General features: G+C 36.2%; 1 protein-coding gene across 1 annotated transcript; it reads right to left on the bottom strand.

The window, feature by feature from the left end:
* Positions 1-2,083: 2,083 nt before the first annotated feature.
* On the bottom strand, positions 2,084-5,153 carry LOC131737695 (olfactory receptor 6N1-like). The gene is made up of 2 exons (XM_059028362.1): positions 5,110-5,153; positions 2,084-3,721 (listed from the first exon to the last, which is right to left on the bottom strand). The coding sequence occupies exons 1-2, from the start codon at positions 5,148-5,150 to the stop codon at positions 2,791-2,793; spliced, it is 972 nt and encodes a 323-aa protein (XP_058884345.1). The 5' UTR covers positions 5,151-5,153; the 3' UTR covers positions 2,084-2,790.
* Positions 5,154-27,046: the final 21,893 nt, after the last annotated feature.

Genomic DNA, 27,046 nt, shown 5'->3' with positions numbered 1-27,046 from the left:
CAAACTGTATTTGAAAGTGTATCCATTAATATATTCATATTTATAAATATGTACAGTTGCAGGCTAGCTGTTTTCTACATTTTAATGTAACAACAAGCTAGCTCCTAATTAGTGGGATAACTTAAAGATAACTAAACCTTCGTCCCAATAAGCTTTCAGCTCGCACAGGTCAACCACAGCCTTGCATGCCGCAGCAGCAACCTTTCCATTATTATTATCAGCTATGTTGATTCAGCAAACTGTTAAATTCACCGCACCGATGAGCACCAAGTGATGTAGAGCACCGATGAATTTAACAACGCACCCTAAGTCTTACAGAGAAATCCAAAAAACTGGTAGATAATGTGTTTTGCTTTTGTATACAAGAATGATATTTAATTGAACAGACTTTTGCAGTGTTAACCATTTTCAACATAAGTGACCAAGACTGAAAAGAAGCCCAAAATACAGTAAAAAGCAGCAGGTGAAACTGTAAGCGACTCCGTGGAAACAGAATCCCAATTCCACAGTTTTAAAGCAGAACTGGCAACCCTGGTGCGGCTCTACACTTGCAAGCATTTGTATATCACCAGCTGATAGCCCATCTTTTTTCTTAAAGGCGTACAGCCTCTATACACGAACTCCCAAAATGACAAGCACCTATGGGTCGTATTTTACGATATAATAATAAAAAAAAGAATACTTTTTTTTTTTGCACATGTATAGCTATTCTGTATCATATCTTACAGCAGTGCGATAATAAGACAAAACATGTAGTGAATGATAATACCCGAAAATGATCTTAAGAGTATTTTTAAGTAAAAGTAGCTGGTGCAAATCTCATTTTATTTAGACGTGGCATTGCTTATTTAAGAATGGAACGCCTGGAGGGTGGTGGTGGGGGGGGGGGGGGGGGGGCTTGAAATAGTCACATGACTTCATGAAATAGCACTACAGTCACCAGAGGTGTCACTTTTGTCAGAGTTGTATTTATGCTTTGTTTGAGAAAAAGGATCCTGTTAGCACACGTTTCATTCACACCGCTCACAGGGGAGTAATGTATTTAAAAGGCAATGAATCAACAAGCTCTGCATATTTTTTTTTCACTGTATGTGTTTAAAACTTTTCTTGGAGCTGTCAAGTTCATTTTTGATGAAATGTGTTAATTAACACAAAATAATAGTTTATGTCATCGCTGATAATTTCAAAATGGTATACAGTACTACTTACCATTAAATGAAAACACTATTGAAAACTCAACATATTTTGTGATTTGTTTTTGTAGTTGCCATAATGTTTTCCTGTTGAAATTTGTCCTACTTTCCAAAGTTTTGAATTTTCTTCTATATTATCATTATTACAGTCATATTGAAATGTAGTTCCATTGTTTTCCTATTGTTTTCTAACTTGTTTACAGCAAATACCTGAGCCAATGCTTAACCTGGGTGTCCAAGTCACAGCCAATCACTGGTACAATAACACTGTTGCTATCAGGTATCTATTCAGTTCCTGTGCTCAGGGTTGGATGGTACAGTATGATTATAGCTAGACCATTGGACATGACGTGATTAGGTATCAGGAAGAGGTGTATTTGAAATATCTTAAATAACATTTTTGAAAAACAAAGAACCAAAATATAGTCTGTTGTGTCATTCTACCTGATTGGATTTCACTCCTTTAATGCTAACTTCATGTGCACTACGCAGTACATGTTGCTCAATCGACCACATTTCACTGAACTGTGTCAGAGGGCTGTGGCGTCTAGGAAAAAAAAAAGTTTTTTACAATCAAAAGTGTTGTGCAAGCTTATGTTTTAAGGAAGCAAGGCTGATTTCAAGCATCTGAATTGCAGTTGTATTGTGTACAAAATAAATGTGCAATATATATACAGGACATTTGGTTCCTTTTATAATATATTTTTCTATACCTTTTAATACTTCCCATTGCAATATGCAACACCTATTTTTGCTGTAAGGATGCATTTTGTACATCAAATACATGAACAAAATACATACATATTATATTGTATTTATACAGTACATAAAATATGGATTCAATTGTATTTAAGCCATATTATAAAATCAAGATATTCAAGGTTGTGCATTATTGTTGACATTATATACAAATATAAATAATATCATAAATTATGGTTTAATACAGCTCTTTATTGTTTCCAAAATTGTAAAACATGCATATTAAACTGTCCATGAATCTGCCTTGAAAGGCTGACTGGAATTACTGTTTTTAATCACAAGACCAACAATGTATTTCCTTTGTACACATGTACTGTACTTGTGCTTAACATGGATATAAACTATTTCAGTTTAACATACATTACATTAAATACAATCATGAAATCTTACTTTTCTTTACATCAGAAGCTGCTCTTATGCCTGCAGTACATTTGGTTCCTTTGATGATACATTTTTCTATATAAAATGTGAAGCTACCCTCAGAAATGGGTGACCCTTAATAAATAAGCATTTCAGCTTATATTACCAAAATAAGGGCTTAAGAGAGGTTTACAATTAGGTTGAAAAAGTGCATCAGGTCCATTTAACTTACCTGATTCTGTCACTTTCTTGAGTCAATTACAAATTAAATAATCCTGTATGTATAAGCACATATCTTACTAAACTACTCAACTTTCAGTTTTGTATTGCAATCAAGTGTGTCTTTCATGAAAAATATTTAATGCACTCTATTATTAATGATAGAACACAATATATAATTTAATGTTTTGATTTCTTACAAATGTAAGGCGATAGTAGCAACTACATCTGGAATCTATTAAGTATGAATTACTTTGTTTCAGCTGCACATTCTTGTGACTTTATTTCTGATCTTTTGAAGGTTTAAACCATAAATGAGAGGATTGAAAATAGGGGGGACGATTAGAAATTCCACAGACAGGAGATTGTGTAAAACCTGTGGAATATCATTTGAACCGTATCTACTGTACATTACATCAAAAAGCAAGGCAATGATGTAATTGATCACCGTCAACAAATGTGGCAAACAGGTCTGCAAACATTTACTCATTGCTATACTAGATGCCCGGCACGCTCCGAGTATTTTCATGTAGGAAAATAAAATAAAAAGGAAATGTGCAAAGAATATACATACTAGAACATATACAGTGTTAACAGTAGTATCTACACAAGATAATTTCACAACTGACCAGTTATCACAATATAGTCTTTCAATGTGGGAGCCACATAAAGGCAACCTGAAAGTCAATAGAGTACCAATAGATACACAACAGAGTGGAAAAATCCAAGAAAACAGTATTAATTTACCAGTCGTCAAAGGAGTCATGATAGCATGGTACTCCAGGGGCCTGCATATTGCCACATACCTATCATATGCCATCACTGTTAAATTTGATAATTCACATGCTGAAAAACTGTAGATGATAAATATTTGAAGCAGGCACCCAGAATATGAGATGACATGCGGATCAGACAGAAAATCAAACAGTAGTTTAGGAAAGAAACCAGCAGTTCCATACAGTGCATTAGCACTCAGATTACAGAGGAAGAAATACATGGGCTCATGAAGTGTCTTTTCAAGAGCTATTATTACAATTAGAGTTAAATTAACACAAATGATAAAGAGATAACCCAGGAGAGTGAAAGAAAAATAGATATATTTATTTGTGCTTGATTCATTTAATCCAGAAAGGGTAAACACTGTAACGTAGGATGAGTTCTTTTTCTCCATAGCTGTTTCTTGAAAATACCTGCGAATAAATACATAAAAAAACATATTAGTATGAAGATTAGAATGGGGAAAATACAGGTGGTATAACTGTGCAATTGATTATCACATCATCTAAAGCATCTCAGTTAATATTACTTTAAATATATTCCTATTTTAAAAAGGGGATACCTTTGTGCTGCAAATAGTGAAATCAGTGTATATATTCTCCACTTTCCAATTCATGCCCTTTTTAAATTTTGAAGTGTACATGATGAAGCATAATAGTTAAAATTGAATAAATGCATTGAAGCATAACAACATAATTTTAAAAAAGATGTCATCTTTAAATGGTAAGACATTCAACCCTAAACCAAATGCATGTAAAAAGACAGAGATTGTAATATGCAAGTGATTACTCTTTAACAGCTGTGTCTCAACATCAGTCCAGTTTTACTGAAATGTTAGTCCACTATTTACAACATGTGTCCTATAGTTTACCAAGCTGTGTAATGAACTTCATCAGAACCCAGACCCTGTGGGCTGTCAAGCTTGTTTACATTCCCTAAAGGTAGATTTAAGTGCAGGCACACACATCTTGTCAAATCCTAACCCTTCATGTCATTGTGTAACTACACAGGCAGTCTCCTGCTGCTCTCTGAAGCAACACTGGGAGCTGTCATCAACTGTACAAGCTCTCCCATAATCTAAGCACTCAGTCATATAATCTGGGTAAAACTACACACAACTCCTGGGGAAGCAGATCAAAAAAAGTAGTTCTCGCTTGAAGCACGTTACCAGTATTATACATATTATAACAACTGGAAATCCCTTCTCCATTGGCCAGAGAGCAGCAATGTTTTAGGGGTGCAGCAAAGGTGCACTTTTTCAGACTGTTAAAGAAGCTTCGAACAGTTCTATGATTAGCTAGCGTTCTTTAAATGACTGACAAGTTTAAGCTTTGTGAATATACTTGATTTTAATCAATACTAATACTAGTATTACAACTATATATATATATATATATATATATATATATATATATATATATATATATATATATATATATATATATATATATATATAAAACAAAAAAATAAAAATACAACATGCACAGCTGATGCACTATTATTGCACTATGACTCTGTCACTGGAGATATAAATTGCTGTCATCCTAACTTGCATCTTATTACATATTGTACATTAGTAATTTAATTTGCACTATAGTGTATTTAAATATTGACCTTGTAAGCCTGTACTGCCCTGTAACACCTGTAACTCGCCTTGGATAAAGGAATCTCCCAAATAAATCAATAAACAAATAATAAAGATACACAGAATCTGGCTACAGGACCCAAAAACATGTTTACAATAGCACAATAACATGAGATTAAAGGCACACATACATTAAAATATTATTTTTCAAATTACCTCTCAGAGAGATCCTCAGGAGAAGCTGCTGGTAGAAGCATGCAGTGCTGTGTGGACAGTACTTCTGAGTCTGAAGAAATGTGCTGAGCTTTATATGCTTCCTTTAGAGGGGGGAGGGGGTACTGCCTCTGAAACATCCACTGGGATGTAGGAGCTTAATGAATAATCCATTGAAAACAAGATCTATTAGCAAGTCAGTGTCTCTGTTTACATGACCTTTCAGACCCAGAAGGGAATGTTTGATGTTCAATATCCTGCCCTGCAGAGCTCAAGGCAACAGCGGCAAGAAGGATTACAGGCACCTGAGCACAAGCCTTGCATCACAGAGCCCCTGACCACTGATAAATCAGTCTAGTGTAATGTCTATGCCATGCATGTACAGGCAAAATATAGGATAGACTCTTTAGTCATTATGTTGAATGTTTAAACACTTTGTATGAATAATACATTTTTTGATACCTTTGAGTTCTGTGACGTCATTGTGAATAGAAGGTTGTGTGGTCCAGTGGTTAAAGAAAAGGGCATGTAAGCAGGAGGTCTCCAGTTTGAATCCCAGCTCAGCCACTGATTCATTGTGTGACCCTGAGCAAGTCACTTAACCTCCTTGTGCTCCGTCTTTCGGGTGAGACGTAATTGTAAGTGACTCTGCAGCTGATGCATAGTTCACACACCCTAGTCTCTGTAAGTTGCCTTGGATAAAGGCGTCTGCTATATAAACAAATAATAATTGAATAAGTAAAGAAAACGTAAGTATGTTAATATTCAATATATTTTTAATTTCATTCTTATTAAAAATCAAGTTTCTGTAGTCCACATTTGTGTCTTTGGAAGTGGTTTCAGGGTTAGACATTGATTCTCATGCAAAGGCATCACAGCTGTAACAGTTACAGGTAGTATGCTCTTGAAAGTTAACATGGACAAGTAAACAAGGAATACAAACAGAAAGCACCAACATACTGAGGATAGAACTTCACTGACACTTTCATTCATTCTTAAATTAAACACTTTTTAACTGAGATCAAACTATACGTCAAGGAATCAACCAGCCTCCACTGAGGACCTATTCCACTGGCTACAGCAGAGACAGACTTACTGTAAGTGGCCATTCTGGGACGATCCAGGGTGATTGTCAGACACAGAGCACAGAGGTGTTTTGTGAGACAGTAGGATGTATTAAGGGAGGTCAGTTGGTTTGTTTCACACCACACTACTACAGACTGAATTGATCTCCTTCCCTATTGTGATGAACCTTTATAAATTAGTGGCTGTACCTTAGTTTGTTAGACTTTATTATTTTATATAATTCACAAGTTCAAAGCACTCAGGATTCTAGTCTACTTCAAACATAGCACATATTTTTTTCTAAAATGACCGTGCCCTAATAGGCTTATTGAAAAATACTGTAATGCTCGACTATAAGTGGGTTTTGACAGGTCAGGTAAATACATAATAACAAAAACAAAAACATATAACCACTGGGCATTATCAAATCCTTTCTTCATTTTATGTTCTAAATTACGTAAGAACATTAATTACAAAGACATTTTGCTTGCTTTAGAGGCAGGAAAGCCCTTTATCAAATCTCTCATTTGACAGTTTGGCCTGGAAAATCTGCATTCACCAGAAGCAGCCATCACTGGAATGGTGTATCAGCTCATCTGTTTCCATGCATGTCCTGCAGCATTTTCACAGGACTCATACTTGCGAGGTGCCGACATGATGAGCTGCAGCTACAGTGTCAGGGGTGCAAATCGTTTTGAAAATTGGTGCTAAACTGTTTTGAAAATTTATCACCAGAGAGTCTGTTGGTGCAAAATCAGCCCCATCCCCCTGCTCCTCAATGAGCGTTTCATGTTTTGTGTTACAGTAAATATTTTTAACACAATGTATCCCAAAGGAAATTCGGAGACATCTCTCATCCATAGCAGCCTGTAATGTTATTAAATTTATTTCTTAGAAGAAAAATAATTTGTATTAAGAAACGGTAGATGTAGTTTAATTTTCATTATTATTATGATATTATTCCATTCAGAAATACAGTATTTTACTGGGTAAAAAAAATAAAATATAATTAACAAAATGATTAAATGAAACAGTAACTTGTGAATGTAGCTACATTGTTAGATTAGATTTACATTAGCTGCAATAACTGATTTGGTTTTAGCATTTTTTAATCAATAAAATGTGTTTATAAACTAGCAAAGCTTAACCTTTGCGATAAGTGAAGAGGCTTGTGAACACGAAACATTATTTTACAATGTATTGTTACCTGTTAAGTCTACTACCTAAACACGTCTACTGGTGCCTGAATTTAATGTTGCTGGTGCTATATGAGGTACCCCAATTTTGCACCCCGAGTGTTTTGCGCGCACATAACGAACACATTCAATCTCACGGCAGCTCTAAAGGGTGGGGTCCCTAGGCGGCCGCCTCGCTTGCCTCGCCTTAAGGCCGGCCCTGCATACCTGACTTTGTGAAAAGCATGTTACAGAACTGTTGAACTAGGCTATGTATGGTCTGAAGTATTCGAATACTTAAATAAATGTGCTCTGTGCTTGTACCCGTTTAATCTGTGTCTGGACTCTATAGAGCACTGGATAGCAATGTTTTTAATTATTAAGAATCTGAATACGTTATAGTTGGACTAATTAGATTTTTTCTTAATATTTTAATAATTGTTTTGCGTATCACAGGCAGAGTCATATCATAGATAATGGGGTTTAAAAGAGGGGGGACAATTAGAAATTCCAGTGAGGGGATGACACAAACAACAGTTTCTTAAGGCTGAATCGGCTCTGAATCACGTCTATGAAGATACTAATATAAAAGGTACTGCATGAAATGAAATGTGGGAGACAGGTTTGTAGAGCTTTATTCCTATGAACCTTGGAGCTTTTTTTTGCAGACTTTAAGTGTGTTTATCTAAGAGTATAAAATAAAACCAAAAGATATGAAAAATAAATATATTGAAAATAAAGCATATACATTATTAACAGTCGTGCCTGTGCAAGAAACTCTGACTGCTGCCCAGGTGTGACAATATAGCTTATCAATGATGTTTACACATAAAGGAAGCATCACAGCCAGTACCACTAAAATGATCATCAAACACACAGGGATGATCCAGCCAGCAATCAAATATATAGTTTTGGAATTGTCACTATGGTGTGGTATTGTAAAGGCATGTACGCTGCTACATATCTGTCATGGGCCATAACTGATAAAACTGTCATTTCTATAATAGCATAGAGATTCATAAAATACATTTGAACAAAACAAAATGCATAAGAAATGACCTGGGTGTCGAAGAATATCCACCCAGAATGCAGCAAACAAACTAGCTGTTCCAAAGAGTGCATTCATAAATACATTACAGAGACAGATGTACATAGGCTCATGGAGGCTATTCTCTAGAATTATGAATACAATAAAACATGAATTAACATTGATTATAAAAAGATACCCTATTAAAGAGACAACAAAAATAGACATATTGATTGTTACCCGTGTGGCCAAAACCTACAAGTATAAACAATTCAATAAAGGATGCATTTTCCATGGCTATTCCAGGTCTTTAATCCTGTTTAAATAGACTGTCTGCTGAAACGTGCCGGGCTGTTTTGTATAGACACTGAACGGACAGGAGTCTGTGCTCCAGTCTCCACCTGTAAATAGACAGTACATATTTATTGTTACCCATGTCCACAAATCTTACATGTGTAAACAATTCAATGCAAGCTGTATTTTCCATTGTTATTCCAGGTTTTATATAATGGATTTCAATGAACACATAGGAACAAAAAAAGTAATGAATAAATTAGACAGTTTACAATAGGGGATGTACCATTTTAAAGCCTCATTTTAAAATAAGAATGAGGTACCAAGTTTGTGCCCCAGTCTCTACCTCTGATCCAGAACAATTTGTAAACAATATGACACTTTTTTGTTTTAAGGTGTCATTATGGACTAAAATATTGTACTGCATAATTTCCACTGGAGCTAAAAACAGAGTGTGTTTCATCAGTCCACCAGTTTAAAAAACAACATTGATTTGTGTGGTACTAACTCAGTCCTACTGAGTAAGGACTGTTGTAAACGTTTAAACTACCTGCTGTAAGCTAAGGGATAGATGTACTAAGATGGGCCAGTCGCAGCGCAAAATATACCGCAAATTGCATTTTCATTGCAACAATTCACAAAGTATACAATTTGTGTGAGAGTCGTGCAACATTTTTTCAAATAAATATTGAAAGGCAGTTTAATCCAATCAGATTCTATAGTGGGTCCCCCACCTTCACCCCCAAATAAAAAATGTGCTTCTATCAAAAAGCTCTTCCTAATCATACAGTAGCCCCTCGATAAACCGGACATGTTTGTCGGTTTAAAAAAATACAATAAAATCGCACACACATACATTTATAGTGCTCAATGTATTTTAAATGTATAAATCATTACACTGAAATAGTACTAATGTATTTTGGGTAAGCTACACTTTACATTATGAATATAAATATATACAGTAGTCCTATACAGTATACAGTACAGTAGTAAAATCAAATGAATACCTGGCACACTTTCTTTTTACTTTAGCCTGTAGCCTACCGGTAACACAAAATGAACCATGCTGCTGCATTGTACACATTGGAGTACAATGCAAAGACAATTATCAGAAAATAGATTATGGTGCCACATTGGCAAGTTCCTTGTTGATATGAATTTCAAAGGACCAGCAACACATTTTGCATTATACCACTAATTCATATTATCTTGAGTAGCCTATAAGCCAAATGTATACTGTCAGGTTTTTTTTATTTCAGTTAGTCAGTGGTGCAGTGTTAAACTGTGCACAATTACAAACCACCTGCACATTAATAGATTAGGTGTGTTTCCTGTTCCTGTACAGATGCTCAGAATGTGCTGGAGGGGTTAGCAGCACATGTGTGCAGTCTATTGCTCCCAACACGTTGCTGAAACCAGAAATGTCATTTCAATCCTTGTAAGTACATCCTGCTTTTAGGGAAAAATAGGTATTTGGGTGTTTACCTCAAGAAAGCATTGAGCACAACTGGCAATGCATGAGAAAAAGCAGACTGGGAAATGCCAGCAACAATTGCAACTGTTTAAAATGTGCTTTCAAAAGTTCTTAACAAATTGATGCAATTGTCAGTGTCGCAATTGCCAGCAGTTTTAGTACATCTCTTATATGCCTACCGTGAAAAAATAGGCATTTTATTTTCCTTACAGTTTTTTACATTACTCTTCACCTCCCCTATTGATTTAGTAATTTTATCAAGTAGAAGCAGCGCTACAGTACCTCTGCACAGTTCGGCGTCAATGCCATGCATTTGGTTACTACGGCTATGAGGTCAAACAAATACCGGCTTCATGATTGGTGATTTTCCTCATACTGTATAATGGCATTTCTACACACTACTAATGTACAGTGTGTATAAAGAGAAACACAAGCGCTTCTGTTTTGTCATTTCAGGTTTACGTTTCTCCCGTGTTTAATATTTTGGGATTAGAGGCAGCAAAATGAGCTATGGGAATTAAACGGTCATTTTAATGGATGTGTCAACATAAGTTTGAAAGGTTTACAAAACTTGAAAATGTTGCTGAATTTGTCATTTAAGGTTGTTTTTAAAAAATCTGTTTTGTCTGCTTGTTCCTTTTTTTATAGCCAACACAGACCATTTTAAATGACTCTTGTTTCCAGCAGAAGTTTGTTACATTTTAAAGATGGTTTCAATAGGGAATCGAGTTACAATGTACATTTTTAAAGAGTTGACTCAGTAGCTAGCCTTGGTTTTTGGGTGATGTTCTTGATGAACTATCAATGATAAGACATTTTAGGCAACTTACATATAGAATATAATGTAAATATAACTATTATTATTGTTATTATTTTATAAAATGGTGGTTTTGTGACACTGTGAAATTCGTATTTTTTTTTATTATTATTTATTTATTTATTTTTTTATTGTCATTAGTGAATTACTTTTAAAAATATCGTGAATTTTCCGGGCCCCTATATGACTGATGCCATAATGCTTTTTCTTATCAACTGCTTTCTGAATTTTTCTTTGCACCCAAATAAGACCAATTTGAAATCGGTTTTATCTGTGGACCCTTTTAGGGCCGGCACTGCTGTTCTGCCGCTTCGTAAATCTCATTTTAAAATCATAGACTTCATTTACAAATGAGCTCTTAAAATGCAAGGCTAATGAGCGGCGGAGCGCATTGCATGGCGGAGCGCATTTTGCTGGTACTAACACCGCCTTAACCTGCCAAAAGTGTCGTGATACATACGGGACAATTTTAAGGCCTGGTGCAAACGCTTGATACATGTCACCCACAGTTTATTAATTTCATAGTGAAGGTGATAAACTGCACAGTTAACAAACAGAAATAATAAAGCAGGAGAAAACTATCTAGAGATGACAGGAATGACCATAGAACAGGTAAATGCAAATATTGGAAGTGAGCGTGGAAGTGGGTGGAGGGGATTATGTAATGGCTATAACAATATTGCAGTAGAACACAAGAAGTCTCATTGCAAGTGGGCAGGAATATAAGAAATATATTGAGAAAGAAGAATAAATGTATATTTTTTATATATACAAGAAACATGGTTGATTCCAAAGCTTCATTTTAAAATTCCAGGATTTGTATTAATTAGAAAGCATAGAGATGGTGGGAAGGGGGGGGGGGGGGGGGGGGGTGCTGTATTGGGATTTGAGAAAATTTAATATTTACAGAAGGTAAGGTAGAGACGAGATTAGAAGTTAATGTAGTAAAAGGCTGAAAAAGGAGAGGTGAAAATAATACATTTCAATAATCCATGTAAAAAATACTAAAGGAGATGTATTACAATTAATGGAAGGAGAAAAGCAAAAAATGGTGTTTTGTGGAGACTTTAATAGTCATCATACAATATGAGGAAGTAGTTTTACAGATGGTAACCGGGAGGATGATAGAAGATGTAATTGAATCTCTGTATATTAAATAATAAAAATTAATGCGTGTTCATGTAAGAACAGGGGAAATGAGTACGTTGGATTTAATAAATGTGAGAGGAACATATTGGATGACAATGATATGGGTAGTGATCATGATCCAATTATTACGATTAATAGAAAATTAATTAAAAACGAGATGGAAGGTATTGAGCTAATTGGGTGAAATTTGAGGAAGTATTGAAATATCAGAAGATACTGATGAATTTAACGAGAACATAATAAAGGGACTAAATATGGCAGCAAAAATAATCTATTCTAATAAAGAAAAAAAAATAGCAGTTCCATGGTGGAATAAGAAATGTGATGAAGTTATAAAACAAAGAAAAAAAGCATTAAAGAAAGAACAAAAATGAATAAGGAAACACTCATACAATATAATAAAGCTAAAACAATGGCATAAAGAGGAATCAGCAGTAGAAAAAGGCAGTACTGGCAAGAATATTGTTAAAAAATAATGGCAGATAAGAAATTAAGAGATACAAGATCAATTTAAGAATATTGCAGGTAAAGGGAGGAAAAAGAGAGTTCTATCATGTCTTGAAAAAGCATATTTATTGGGAATAAGATTTGAAAAAATGAATGGTAATGAAAATTATGCTTTAGAATTTTTGGCACAAATAGAGAGGAGTTTCATGAAGAAGTAAATGTTAAAAATGTACCCAGATTTAGACCCAGCTTGTAATAGATGCAAACAAGAACCTGCTTCACTTTTTCATTTGTTCTGGTAATGCTCCAGGTTGTTCCTTTTTGGAAGTGTATTTTTGACACCATTTCTAATGTTTTTGAATTGCCCATTGACCCATCCCCTTTAATAGCTCTTTTTGGAGTAGTTCCCGAGGATATCCCTTTAACTAGATTCCAATCTGATGTTTTGGCCTTTACCACATTGTTGGCTAGATGTCTTGTCATGCTCAATTGGAAGCAGTCAGCCCCTCCCTCATACAGCCGTTGGATTGGGGATGTCATGCAGTTTCTCAAATTGGAAAAAATGTAATTTACTTTACGTGGGTCTACCAAAAAGTTCTGCACTGCATGGCAACCCTTTCTGTCCTACACTGAACAGCTTGAACTTTAATATCTTAAGATTCATTTGGTTTGTGCCCTGATTCCTCCCTTTGCTGTTAGCGAGTGCCGAGCTGGGAGTTATTTTCCTTTTTTCTTCTTTTCTATTACTCTCTAATTTTGTTCTCTTTCCTTTCCTTTTTTTAATTTTGGTATTTTTTATTTTCTTTTATTTATTTTTCTCCTTTTTTCTTTTTTTCTATCTACTTGTCTTCAGCATTACGTTACTCTGGATTGTTGGTAGATTGTACGTTTATACTTTATATAACTATGTTGGCGCATTGAGGGTGCGGGCTCTTAAACAGGACAATCCCTAGTCATGCTTTGTTATTTGTTGATTAGTGTTGTCCTACTGTACTCTGATTACTTGTTGTGTTTTCTGTAAGTATAAAACAAATAAACAGGTTATTAATAAAAATACAATTAAACAGTAAAAACATGAAAATATAAAGAGCAGTTTACAGTAAAAAATCATCAAATACTATAAAACATAGTTATAACTAAACCTTACAAGTTGTAATAAAATAAACTTGTTGCTCTTTCAAGAAAAAAGAAGGAACAAAGTGTAATCAGCTTCGTTATTTATGTATTTATTTTAAAAGGTATTTTTTTTATTTTATTTGTAGTAGCTTCAATATTTTTTATAATCTTGCTTATAAAACAACTTAACTATTAAACAGTTTTTATGCAAATGGCAAAAATTTGAAACGTTGAATATATGGTATGGTGTACCGTACCGTAACAAACAACAAAAGAAAACTCTAACAGTGTACGACTTCCGGGTATGTTTCCATGCAAAACAAAAATTAGTTTTTGGTCAATTGTACAGCTTTTCAGCATGAAAACGTGATTTACCCTTCCTTTGAAGTCGTACAACGTTTTAGACACGCACTTCCTATAACGTCTGGAATGTGCGTGGTATTTGGGTGCTACATCACATAAATAATGACTGTGGAGCAGTGTTGCCAACTTAGCCAATCTGTCACTAAATCTAGTGACTTTAAGGGCTGACTTGGTGACAATTTTTGTCAAAAGCAACTAGCTACAAATCTTGCTATTTCCAGGATAGTCATCGGAGAATTTCAGAGATATAAAATCACCAAAACATTTAGATTATCCTGTATTAGCAACATCCTTTTAGAATCATTGTCGGGATAATTAAAATGAAATCCAATATTGCCCCGCCCCATTTGAATACGCAAAGAAAGTCAATGCGTCATTTGCTTAGCAACGGGCTTAACAACCACAAACCTGGTTCTAAACAAACCAGCAACATGGCGTTGCCAGTGGTAAAATTGGTTTGAAGTTCGATATTCATTTACTATTCACAACCATATCACCTAGACGTTTCAGACCAACTTTAAATTTGAAGCTGAGCCATGCTATAAATAATTTGTGAACATTTTTCATAGGCCATTTTTGCATGACATTGGCACACTCGCTCTTCTATCAACCCCCAGCGTTCCGGTACTTCTAGATTCAGGACTACACCACTGCATTACTATGTGTAGTTGTTGGTGTGTCTATGTACTATGATTGTTTGGCGACTTTTGCTTTAAAATATTGACTTTATGAGGCCGATCTGGCTATGTTCAGATCTGAAAAGTTGGCAACACTGCTGTGTAGAGAGAATGACGACTTTGTAAACTAAAATATTGTACTGCATAATTTCCACTGGAGCTAAAAACAGAGTGTGTTTCATCAGTCTACCAGTTTAAAATAACAACAGTGATTTGTGTGGTACGAACTCAATCCTACTGAGAAAGGCTGTGCTTTCTTTTGTAAATGTCTAAACTACATGCTGTAAAGTTAATGTCTTCTTAAGAAAAAGAAAACAAAAGTACGTCACAACTAAGGACAAAGTACATAACATACAGGTGTGGGAAATTGATTAATTTATACCTTAGTCCTAAACCTTATATGATTATATAGTGAATAGTAAAGACAATGACAAGTATCAATTATTCATATCCAATTATACGGTTTATTTAATATTGCATAGTGATATCATAGCAATTAAATTATAGCAAATATATTCTTATACAGATTATATTAGTCAACTAGCAATATGGTATCAGAAATAGTCTGATCAATTTCTACCTTGTATACTGGGAATGCTTTTGCAAGGCAGGACTGGAAGTCTTGTCCTCTGGATCAGAATTCCCAAGTAGTGCCGAGATCAGGGTTGGGGTCAATTCTGAATGGAATTGGAATTTGTTGGTAAATTCCAATTCAATTCAAGAATTTCAATTTGAATTTGAATTGAAAAAAACTTCAGGATACAGAAATGGAATTTGAATTGCAATGAAAGGAAATAGAATTTAATTCCATGGAATTCCACTCATTTTAAAAAGTCAAGCCACATTTATTTTATACTATATACTTTATACTTTTATATTATATCACTATAAACAATACTGATTGCAATAGCATTACTATATACTTTCAAATACTGTATCTTAAGCATGGCTCAAATCTTTCAAAACTTATTTTTTTGCGTTTTTGTAACGAGATGTTTAAGAGCTACTGTAGTCCTTAATTATTTGTTTTTCTTTATTCATCCGTTCTTTAATCCTTTAGTTTTTCACTCCTATGTTGTTACATCCCACTCAGGACTACTGTAGCTCTTCAACATCTCATTACAAAAATGCAAAAACCAAGTTTTGAAAGCTTTGAGCCATGCTTAAGATACAGTATTTGAAAGTATATATTAATGCTACTACAATCAGTATTGTTTATAGTGATATAATATACAAGTATAAAGTATATAGTATAAAATAAATAAGAACATAAGAAAGTTTACAAACGAGAGGAGGCCATTCAGCCCATCTTGCTCGTTTGGTAAATGTGGCATTTACTTTTTAAAATGAGTGGAATTTCATGGAATTAAATTCTATTTCCTTCCATTCCAATTCAAATTCCAATTCTGTATCCTGAAGATTTTTTCAATTCAAATTCAAATTTAAATTCAAATTCTTGAATTGAATTGACCAACCCTGGCCGAGACTAACTATATGCTGCCCCCTCCCCCCCCCCAAAAAAAATGTAGACAAAACGTGCACCCCAAGCTGCTTCTGTTCCACTCCTTCTTGCTCACACAACTTGTTTGAAACATACATTAACCCTTTCTTTATCACAGTACAAAATACACTCTGTTATACAGTCCAGTTGTTCTACATTTGCCAATATTGTTCTACACAGGTGCAAATATGCATAGAATAGGATGCAGCAGAAACCAACTAACAATACTAAAAATAACAATGACCACAAACATTGGGCTTGTTATTTATTTATTTTTTTGGTACCTTTTACGTACCTGTTTTGTTTTAAACATGTCTGAAGTTTTTGAAAAAAGGGATTCAAATGGTGCATTCTGCTGCATTTGTGCATGGTTTAAGCACATGCTAGACTAGTAGTGGTCTGCATGTAGTGTCTGACAAAGTACTTCATTAGTGCAATGAAGGAGATTTATTTCAGCACTGCTCACAGCAAGGCAAGACCAACAAGAAAAATGGACTTTGAGCATCAAGGCCCCTGGAACACAAGACGTGCGTGGATTTGGTGACCGCACCTTTAATTGTGTCCACTTGTAATATGGGAAACAGTATGTTGCAGCTCCCATCCCATGCTCAGTGTTAGTGAAGTCCTCATCTGAGAGCATGTAATACAGACAGCCCTTATGACTACATGTTTATTTTCAGTAAAAACAAGTTTGCATCAAGTTTGTTCTACTATTTACTATATTAAATGCACCACAGCAAGCACATTTCAGTACATTTTAGATATTTTCATTAGCACAATCACAGAGCTACATTTAGTAAATGTGTTTTTTTTATTACTGCAATCAATGCAGTGCATTTCATTTTTAATTGCCTAAATGTTTTTTTTTTCTCACCCGTACACTTCCAAAATAAAGTCCCAATTATTTCTATGCGTTCTGCTTTCACTTTAAAATGGTCTATAAGAGAAAAAAACTAGTCCAAAACTCAGCTACATAGAGTCTTTTTTTCTTCTAATGGTAACGTCTTAAATTATCGTGCATGTTTCTTTGGCTGAGATAGTATAAGTTCATTATCTAACTAGGGAATGTGCTGCGCAATTAAATAATCCTTAAACTCCTGACGGTAAACAACGCTTACCAGTAACCAAATCTATTTTACCTGGGATAGTTGTGGCTGCTAAGAAGATCCAACAGACGAAACAAATCTGTTTGTGTTGACTCAAAGAGTTATTTAGGCACTCTACGACTTGACTGGCGAAAGAATAGATAACGTTGGTTTACTGGAGTTCACAAAGAAAACTTTTTTCAGCTTGATACTGTAACCGTTCACTTCCTTTTTGGTTTAATTATTGAGCCTTTTGCTTCCTTACTTCATTCAAATTATTTTCACTGCATTTTGTTAGTGTCGCATGTCCAACACACAAAGCTTAAGTGTATTTTAGTTTTTTGCTGTTCTTATTCTAAATTTCTGGAATGCAACTGTTAATTTTAAGCTACATTTTTACACAACGGTACTACTCACACACGTTTGGTCAGAAACTGTTGCAAGAAACTAGGGTTACCACGCTGCTCAGGGTTGCCAGATATCTGTGAAAAAAAAAAGCCAACTGGACTTGAAAAGAAGGCCAGCCTCCCCTCTGCATCATTTCTGGTCACATGAACATTATGTTGTCTATATCACATTACTGAACTTGTCTATGGCTTAAAAAAGCTACTGGGCAATATGTGACAACCTTTATAAAAAAAAAAAAACATTGTATAGTGAAAGTAAATAGTACAACATAATATCAGTAACAGTATGTTGGAGAGTGCAGCCAGCAGCTGGTGTTGATTTGCAGGGAAGCACACAGATCACAGAGATGTTTGGTGCAAAACCAATTATTTTTATTTAAGAACAATAATAAACAAAAAGCTAAGTGAACAAAATATCAAACAATTTGAAGAAAGAAAAGGTGGAAACCAAAAATAACTAATCACAGGTACTGACTCCAATAACTAAGTCTAACCCTAGAGCTGCAAAACTGCCCTCTGATCTACACAACAGGAAGATCCTGACTGAACCAACTAACAGCCTTTATACCCTTCCAGGCCTACCCCTCCCCCAGAATAAACCATTATGCAGGTGGTTATATAAAAACAAACCAGCAAACAGTTATCAATAATAAATAAAAGTATTCAAAAAAGAAACACATCAATGAATATATATAACTAAACATTAATCTAACACATGCATTAAAACTATGCTTTAAAACAAGCAGAGGGAAACTTAATTAAAATCATCTATCCCCCTTTCAATATCTTCTATAGGTACTGCCCTGCTACAGGAAATCAGTACCCAGGGAAGTCAATAAAAGCCCCCCCCCCCCCCCCCCCCCCCAAAAAAAATGGCAATTATAACCTTGGGTGATGTTGCCCCCTTTTTCCTTAACACACAACTTTAATGGCATGCATGACCTTATTGGTTACATTGAAGAAGGGTCATAACCTGCCCTGTATCTAATCATTTGATAGCTTCATTTCCTCAAAACCATTATTTCCTTTACATCAACAAGTTCTTGCTAAACTTACACTATTTACCACGAAATGTACCAATAACACAGTGTTCTGCTTCTGTAGACAAAACGTGCACCCCAAGCTGCTTCTGTTCCACTCCTTCTTGCTTCTTGCTACACAACGGTACTACTCACACACGTTTGGTCAGAAACTGTTGCAAGAAACTAGGGTTACCACGCTGCTCAGGGTTGCCAGATATCTGTGAAAAAAAAAAGCCAACTGGACTTGAAAAGAAGGCCAGCCTCCCTCACTAACATGGCTGGTTCCCCACTTCCTGTCAAGATGGAGGACCACACCACCACACCCAACTCGGGTTACCTAAACCATCCATATCAAAAAAACAAGCACATTAAAATAACTGTTGTTCATTTTAAAATTTATCTTAACAATAGTACTGCAATACATTGTTCTGGAAGTGTGCACCCTTCCAAACCAACTATCTAAACAGTACTCTTGATTAACCTTTCTTTTGTTTTTTGTTTTTTCAGGACACTCCCAACCACAGGCCTCCAGTCCCGATACAACAGGTAAGTGAGTTTTGTTTTTATTATTTTCCTTACTAGACACAAGGATCAGCAACACAATACAAAAACAGTTAAAAACATTTGCAGTAAATATTCAGATACATACTGAGACAATGTGAGGGTCACCTCCCTCACACAGTAAAACCCTAATATTTGGACCCAGGCATACTTGCAGTATACTACTTTTTTAATAAGGGAGATTTAACAAAGTAGTAACCTGCAATTCAACTGACTGTTTTGCTGAATCCTACCTTTCACTTTTACAGCTTGGATGCCCTCCTCAGGTTGAATGGCATCATTTTGGTAAATGTCTGATTTGTAGAGCTGAATCATGTCATTACTAGGTATAAAGTCTTTACAGCATATTCACAGTCGTCTGAATCCACAGCAAATAGACAAGATGTTTCCAAGAGTTTCTTGGGTCAGTCGGTTTCTGAGTTTAGATTTCACCACATTCAGTAGAGAAAATTCATGCTGCATATCTGCATTACTCAGTGGCATGCAGAGAAGTGTTAGTGCAAAACCAGCTAAATTGTTGAAAAACTGTTCCCCAGCAGCATCTTTGTAGTTCAGAACCTCAATCCACAAATCCACAGCTTTCCTGTCCTCTATATTTTTCCACTGGAGTAAGTTTATTGACCTATACTGGGAATCTAATTTCCCAAGATCACCTGTGTAAAGGCTAAGCAAAGTAAACTGTCGAAGAGGGGGCTTGACTTGGGCTAGAATGACTGAAGGGCTAAAGACAGTCAATGACTTCCACATGGCAATGTTTTCAGGCAACCGGTCACTTTTCACTGCAACTCTTTCTGCAGTCAGGTGAAATTGGACCCCAAAATCAGCAGCGACAATGGAGAGGAATTTACTTTTGTCACTGAGATCTACATTTACAAAGTGAGCGTCAGACGCTGGTAGGTAAGCAGGGTTTAAAAATCTTACACGAATAGATCGGTAGAATGAATTCAGGTTGTCAAGTATAAGAAAGGGGTTCTCTTCTTCAAGCTGGAAAAGATTGTTGATATTGAAAATTCACTTAGAATCAGAGTACTGCAAGTACAGTTTGTTTACAGGATTGCTGTACATTTGAAAGAGAACCTCAGCTTCATAACATCTATCTTTGTCTTTACTAAGATGGAAGTGCAATTTCAGTTCATCCCATTGAGATAATATCATAGCACTGCAATTGTAGATAGTGAGCCATCTTGTTGTTGACAGCTGAAGTATTTTTAAAGGTGCAGTACCATCGTTGATTAGTTGGTAGACTTTTGCATATTGTCGCTGGCGTTGACTGCTGTGGGTAAACCATATGTATGCAAAATCAAGAACTCGATATTCCTAGGCATCGTGTCAACAGCTTTACTGGCACACAATTGTAAAGAATGCACATTTTATCAACACGAAGGTTGGGATTTTCCTTCTGTAGACGTGTGAACACTGAATTATGCCTTCCGATCATCACGGCATCCATCAGTGCCAATTCCAAAGCATTTAGAAAATTTCAGACCACATTTGTCAATGAACTGAAGCAAAGCAGCTGAAATGGCTTCAGAGTTCTCACCTTCCAAATGTATCATCCTAAGAAATCATTTTCTCCAGAGGCTTGCTGAAGTAGCGGATAACTACACACAACTGCTTGTCAGTCCTAATGTCTGTTGTTTCATCTATTACAAGCTGAATCACCAAAGTCTTTAAGTAAATCTTACTGCATTTCCAGACCAATTACTTTGTTGATGAGTGCTGTGCGTTTGGTTCTGTGTAGTTTCACATCCTTTCCGCACAATTTTTTCAGCTAATTCTCCGAGGTGATCCACTGTTTAGTATGGCATGCAATGAAAGCAGTTTTCAGTTCCCTTACTTTCTACGAAATGGTTTCTACTGGTCTGACTGCCAAAAACCCTTTAAAAGAAAAAAATATAATTATTATTATTTTAAAATTAAATTATGTATAGTGATGATATAACTTATAGTAGGCCACATTTCCCTATCAGGTTGCATGTGTATTTACACAGCAATTTGAGTTGTGTCAAAATATTCAAAATACAGTGTTGCCCCATTATAATGCGACCTGTTGTAGTGTAAATCTTTTTTTGTAAATGAAAAATCGTTCATAATTAACAGTTCTTAAATGCATTTTGCCAAACATGAAACATAACATCTGATTTACATTACAGTATTTAAACACATTTAAGTTTATACTGTCTGGGACATATAGTATCCTATATAGTACTTAAAAAGCTCCTGTGCTTGCACTCTGTATCTATCTATCTCTCTCTCTCAATTTCAATTCAATTTAATGGTGCTTTCTTGGCATGATCTACAATAGCAGGTGTTGCCAAAACAATTATACAATACATACATGTATATATACAATGCATCATAAATATATATATATATATATATATATATATATATATATATATATATATATATATATATATAATACATTGGCTACAAGTAATTCATTTCCTCTCCTCCCAAGTTGTCAAGTTGTGCTCCTCATGCAGGGTGTCACTGCATGCCCCTTTGCTTGTGGCAGGCGACTATGTATTGGGCAGCCAGGGGGGCTGTATGTCCCTCCCCCAGGAGTACAGCCAGTTTTTCTGGGTCTGCCATGTTTGGAAAAAGTGGATGGGCATTTACTATTTTATTAAAGAATACTTCCCTTGTTTGGGTAAATTTCTCACAGTGTTGGAGAAAGTGCATCTCTGTCTCGACCCCTCCTGTCTCACAGTGACCACAGAGCCTGTTCTCTCTGGGTAGCCAGGTCTGCCGGTGTCGGCCTTTTTCAATGGCCAGGTTGTGGTCACTGAGCCTGTACTTGGTCAGGATCTGTCTCTGCTTTGTATCTCTGACAGGGGAGAGATACTCTGCTAGGGTATTGTTCCTTTTTAGGGCCCCGATAACAATCAAGTTTATTTGGGGATTTTGTTTCTATGTCCCAATGTTTCAGATAGGAGTTTTTGGTTTGTTTTGTAATGTGGTTTACTCTGATTGGGGGCTGGTAAGCAGTGTTGACCTGAAGCTGGTTTGTGTTAGCATTAGTGGGGTCAGTGCAGTGAGCTTCAAGGCCAGCAGACTTAGGGGACTCTTTTCAGGGCTGAGTTCTTGGGTTTGGAGGGCCTTATATTGGAGTGAGTCTGACTCACTTTTCTTTAGATGCATCCAAAATTTGAGTGCTCTTTTCTTAATATTTATAAGTTTCGGGTAGTGGCCTAATTCTGCCCTGCATGCATGATTTGGTGTTTTTCTTTGCATCCGTAGTATGTTTTTGTAGAGTTCAGCATGCAGGGTTTCGATTGGGTGTTTGTCCCATTTAGTGTAATCCTGTTGACTGAGTGGACCCCATACCTCACCACCATACAGCGCAATGGGCTGGATGACGCTGTCAATTAATTTTAGCCATATTTTGACAGGTATATTAATTTTATAGAATCTTCTTTTGATGGCATAAAAAGCTCTTCTGGCTTTTTCCTTTAGTGCATTACTGCCAGGTTAAAGCTCCCTGATGCGCTGATAGTCAGGCCCAGGTAAGTGTAGTTTGTGGTGTGTTCTAGGGCGGTGTTGCCTAGGGCGAAGTTGTATCTGTTTCCCTGAGATCAGGCATTTTTTTGAAAAATCATTAGATTGGTCTTTTTAAGGTTTACTGCCAAGGCCCAGGACTGACAGTACTGCTCCAGCAGTGCTAGGCTCTGCTGCAGCCCCTGCTCTGTGGGCAACAACAGGACCAGATCATCTGCATAGAGCAGGAATTTGACTTCTGTGTCATGCAGAGTGAGACCAGGGGCTGCAGACTGTTCCAGCATCATTGCTAACTCATTGATGTAAATATTGAACAGTGTTGGACTCAGACTGCAGCTCTGTCTCACCCCACACCCCTGAGTGAAGAATTCTGTCCTTTTGTTGCCAATTTTAAATGCGCACTTGTTTTCTGTGTACATTGATTTTATTATATCATAGACTTTTCCCCCTACACCACTTTGAATAATTCTGTAATATAAACCCTCATTCCAGATGGAATCAAATGCTTTTTTAAAGTCAATGAAACAGGCAAAGATTTTGCCTTTACTTTTTTGGTGTACATGTTTGTTGATTAGGGTGTGTAGGGTGTAGATATGGTCAGAGGTGCAGTGATTTGGTAAGAAGCCAATTTGACTCTTACTCAAGACACTGTGTTCGGTAAGGAAGGCTATTATGCGGGCATTGATTATACTACAGAATACCTTCTCCAGATTACTGCTCACATAGATGTTATTGGGGGTCAAATTTGTCTCCACTCTTGTGAATTGGGGATATAAGCCCTTAGTTCCAGATGTCAGGGAAGTAACCAGTACATAGTACCATGTTGAATAATTTAAGCATTACCTCTTGTAACTCAGGGCTGCTGTGTTTGAGCATCTCAGTACTGATGCTGTCAGGGCCGCAGGCTTTTCTGGGTTTAAGTGCCAGGAGCTTCTCATGTAACTCTTCTCAGTTGTAGGGTGATTGGAGCATCAATTGTATTTTGGTTATCTTTAATGGATTGTTCTAGTAATTTCAGTTTTTCTCTTGTTAAATTTTGTTTATTTGTTAGATCTTTTTGTTGTATATCTTTATAAAGGGTTTCAAAATAATATTTCCAAATTGCTCCATTTTGTATTGTTAACTCTTGTTGTTTTTTTGTTGAGTTTAAATTATTCCACATTTCCCAGAACTGGTTTTGATCGATAGATTTTTCTATGTCTGTGAGGGTTTTGTTTGTGTGTTTTGGTTTTTTCTGTTTGAGGGTGTGTTTGTAGTGTTTTAGGGTCTCACAGTACCTCAGATGTAAATCTGAGTTTTGTGGTTGATGGTGTTTTTGATTAGATAAATGTCTTAGATTTGTTCGTATGGATTTACATTAATCATCAAGCCATTTTTGTGTGAGTTTTTGTTTCAGGTTTATTTTCTTTTTGGTTTTTTGAGATTTGCCATTACGGCTGAATTTTCAAATATGTTATTGATGTGTTTAACTGCCAGATTTAGTTCTGTCACATTTGGTTGGTACTGTGTGTTGAGGAAAGTGTTAATGAGGTTAGTCATTTCTATAGAACTGATTGCTTTGTTAAATTTCTCTGTGCTATTTGGAGCCCATCTGTATATTTGATTCAGATTGTACAGCTTACTGGGCTGTGTGTGTGTTGCTGGGCTGACCTCTTCTTTTCAGGAACACAGTGATTTGATTGTGGTCCGACAGGGGGGTTTGTTGCCTGACAGTGAATGCGTTGATAGAGGAGGGGTCCATGTCAATAATGGCATTGTCGACTACACTTGTCCCAAGAGCTGAGCAGTAAGTGAACCTCCCTAAAGAGTCCCCTCTGATCCTGCCATTAACAATGTACAGACCCAGGGCTTGACAGAGATGCACTAACTCTCTCCCATTCTTGTTTACCGCACGGTCAGGGTTGTTTCTCTGTATTGTGGTGGGTGTGAGGTACAGAGGGGTCTGTCCATATACATGGCTGTTTCCCTGAGTGTTTATACAGTCAGGCTCTGAGCCTGTTCTGGCATTGAAATCCCCATAGAGCAGCACATTTCTCTGGGCCTGAAAATGGCTGATCTCTGTGTGGAGGGTGTTAAAATACTCCTCATTATAATAGGGGGATTCAAAAGGGGGAGGGGTGTATGCTGCACACAGGTATATATCATTTTCACACTGGGTTATTCCCTTGTTAATTCTGAGCCATGTGTGTGTTTGACCCACCCTGTTTAACTGGGCTGATGTAGTTAGCCAGCTCCCCTCTGTACCACACTATAATCCCCCCTGAGTCCCTGCCGCACCGGACTGTGCTCATTTTAATAGGGGGCACTACTACCTCTCTGTAGCCTAAGGGGCAGTGCGTGGGCACATCTGCACGGCACCATGTCTCCAACAGAACTATGACATCTAAATCATTTGTATTTGTAATAAATTCAGGGTCTATGCTCTTCAGCCCAAAAGCCGAGGAATACAAGCCCTGAATGTTCCAACAGCTGTTTGAAAATGAACTCATGTTATTTAACTACCAGTAATATTATTCTTAGTGGAACAAAATGCTTAACAATAACACAAAGTTTATAATTTAAAGTTTCATTTAAACAGTAAAGGATGTATATGAATATAATGATCTCATTACTATTATTTATTTTATTATTATTATTATTATTATTATTATTACTTTTTTTGTAGTGTGTGTGTGTATGTGTATGTGTATATATATATATATATATATATATATCTATATATATATATATATATATATATATATATATCTATATATATATATATATATATATATCTATATATATATATATATATATATACATATATATATATATATATATATATATATATATATATATATATATATATATATATTAGGGCAGCAGTGTGGAGTAGTGGTTAGGACTCTGGACTCTTAAGCGGAGGGTCGTGGGTTCAATCCCTGGTAGGAGACACTGCTGTTGTACCCTTGAGCAAGGTACTTTACTTAGATTGCTCCAGTAAAAACCCAACTGTATAAATGGGTAATTGTATGTAAAAATAATGTGATATCTTGTAACAATTGTAAGTCGCCCTGGATAAGGGCGTCTGCTAAGAAATAAATAAATAATAATAATATATATATATATATATATATATATATATATATATATATATATATATATATATATGTGTGTGTTTTTATTATTATTATATTTATTTATTTATTTTTTATAGTTATTTACATGTAGATTTGGTCTTCCCTACCCGGGTGCTGTAGGTCTCAGTTCTGCAACCTGGAGCAGAGGATGCTGAGGAGCTGTTTGATCTCGCCCAGTTCAGTGGGGGCAGGCTGGGCCAGGGCTGCGGCATAGCTGAGCTGCTGCTGGTTGTCACTGGGCCTGGCGGGAGGGGGGCGGAAGGCGGGAGGCTGGCCGGTGCTGCGGGGGCGGGAGGGGGTGTGGGGTGGGTGTGCTCCTGTGCAGGGGGGCTGCATGCTACGCTGGGCTCTGCTGGCACTGCTGGGGGGGGGGCTGGCTGGGCTACGGCCCATGGCTGCATCCTTCAGGGTCTCTCGCTCTCTCTCTGTCTCACTATATATATATATATTTTTTAAAAACTTATATTACACGAGGTAGCACTGTATAGTATAGTGGATACTGGATATTAGCATAGGCTTACTAAGCTAGATGTCAAAGTCGGCTTATATAAAAAAAAGATATTTCATCGTATATTAATTAGCAACATTCTAAACAACCAAAAAAAAAGGCTAAACACTTAACTGGACAAATATTTCAAGATTAAAATTGGCTATTGATTTGAAATCTTACATTGATTTTACGACTAGCTACCTGGAATGTGATGTCAGTCGTTTTGGTGAAAATGGCGCACAGTTCTTCTTGTGTTTATCTCTTGATGCATGTTACAATAAATCTGCATGATGAGTTCTAATCTCACATTTACTGAATTTACACATAGCCTTGCTGTCATCGCCTGGTACAGGTCCTATCCATTCTTCAATTCCGGTCTCTTTACTTCTTCCCATATTTCGCCCACTTATTTGCCATGTCATTTTTTGCCATGTACATAACACAGTGAAACAAAATTAAAACAAAAGTCGAATGTCTAGCTGCAGTTTAATGCAAATATGCCTGAGGCGGACGGGAAGAGGAGGTCTAGCAGTGTCTGCTCAAACTCCACCCCTTTCACTGGGCTGTGACTTCTGATTGGACATAATACAAAATAAAAAGTGCTGAATGGCTGCTATAAAGCACAACAAAATAATGGGACCGTCCAATCA

This window comes from Acipenser ruthenus, chromosome 8 (genome assembly GCF_902713425.1).
Source record: "Acipenser ruthenus chromosome 8, fAciRut3.2 maternal haplotype, whole genome shotgun sequence".
NCBI classification, from domain to species: domain Eukaryota; kingdom Metazoa; phylum Chordata; class Actinopteri; order Acipenseriformes; family Acipenseridae; genus Acipenser; species Acipenser ruthenus.
Note: the sequence above shows the minus strand (reverse complement) of the source record. Positions and strands in the feature narration are given on the sequence as shown.

Coding starts and splice junctions, on each gene's coding strand:
- LOC131737695 (XM_059028362.1), bottom strand. CDS start 5,150: ATGCTTCTACCAGCAGCTTCTCCTGAGGATCTCTCTGAGAG. Junction 3,722..5,109: donor CCTGAGGATCTCTCTGAGAG/GTAATTTGAAAA, acceptor ATTTATTCGCAG/GTATTTTCAAGAAACAGCTA.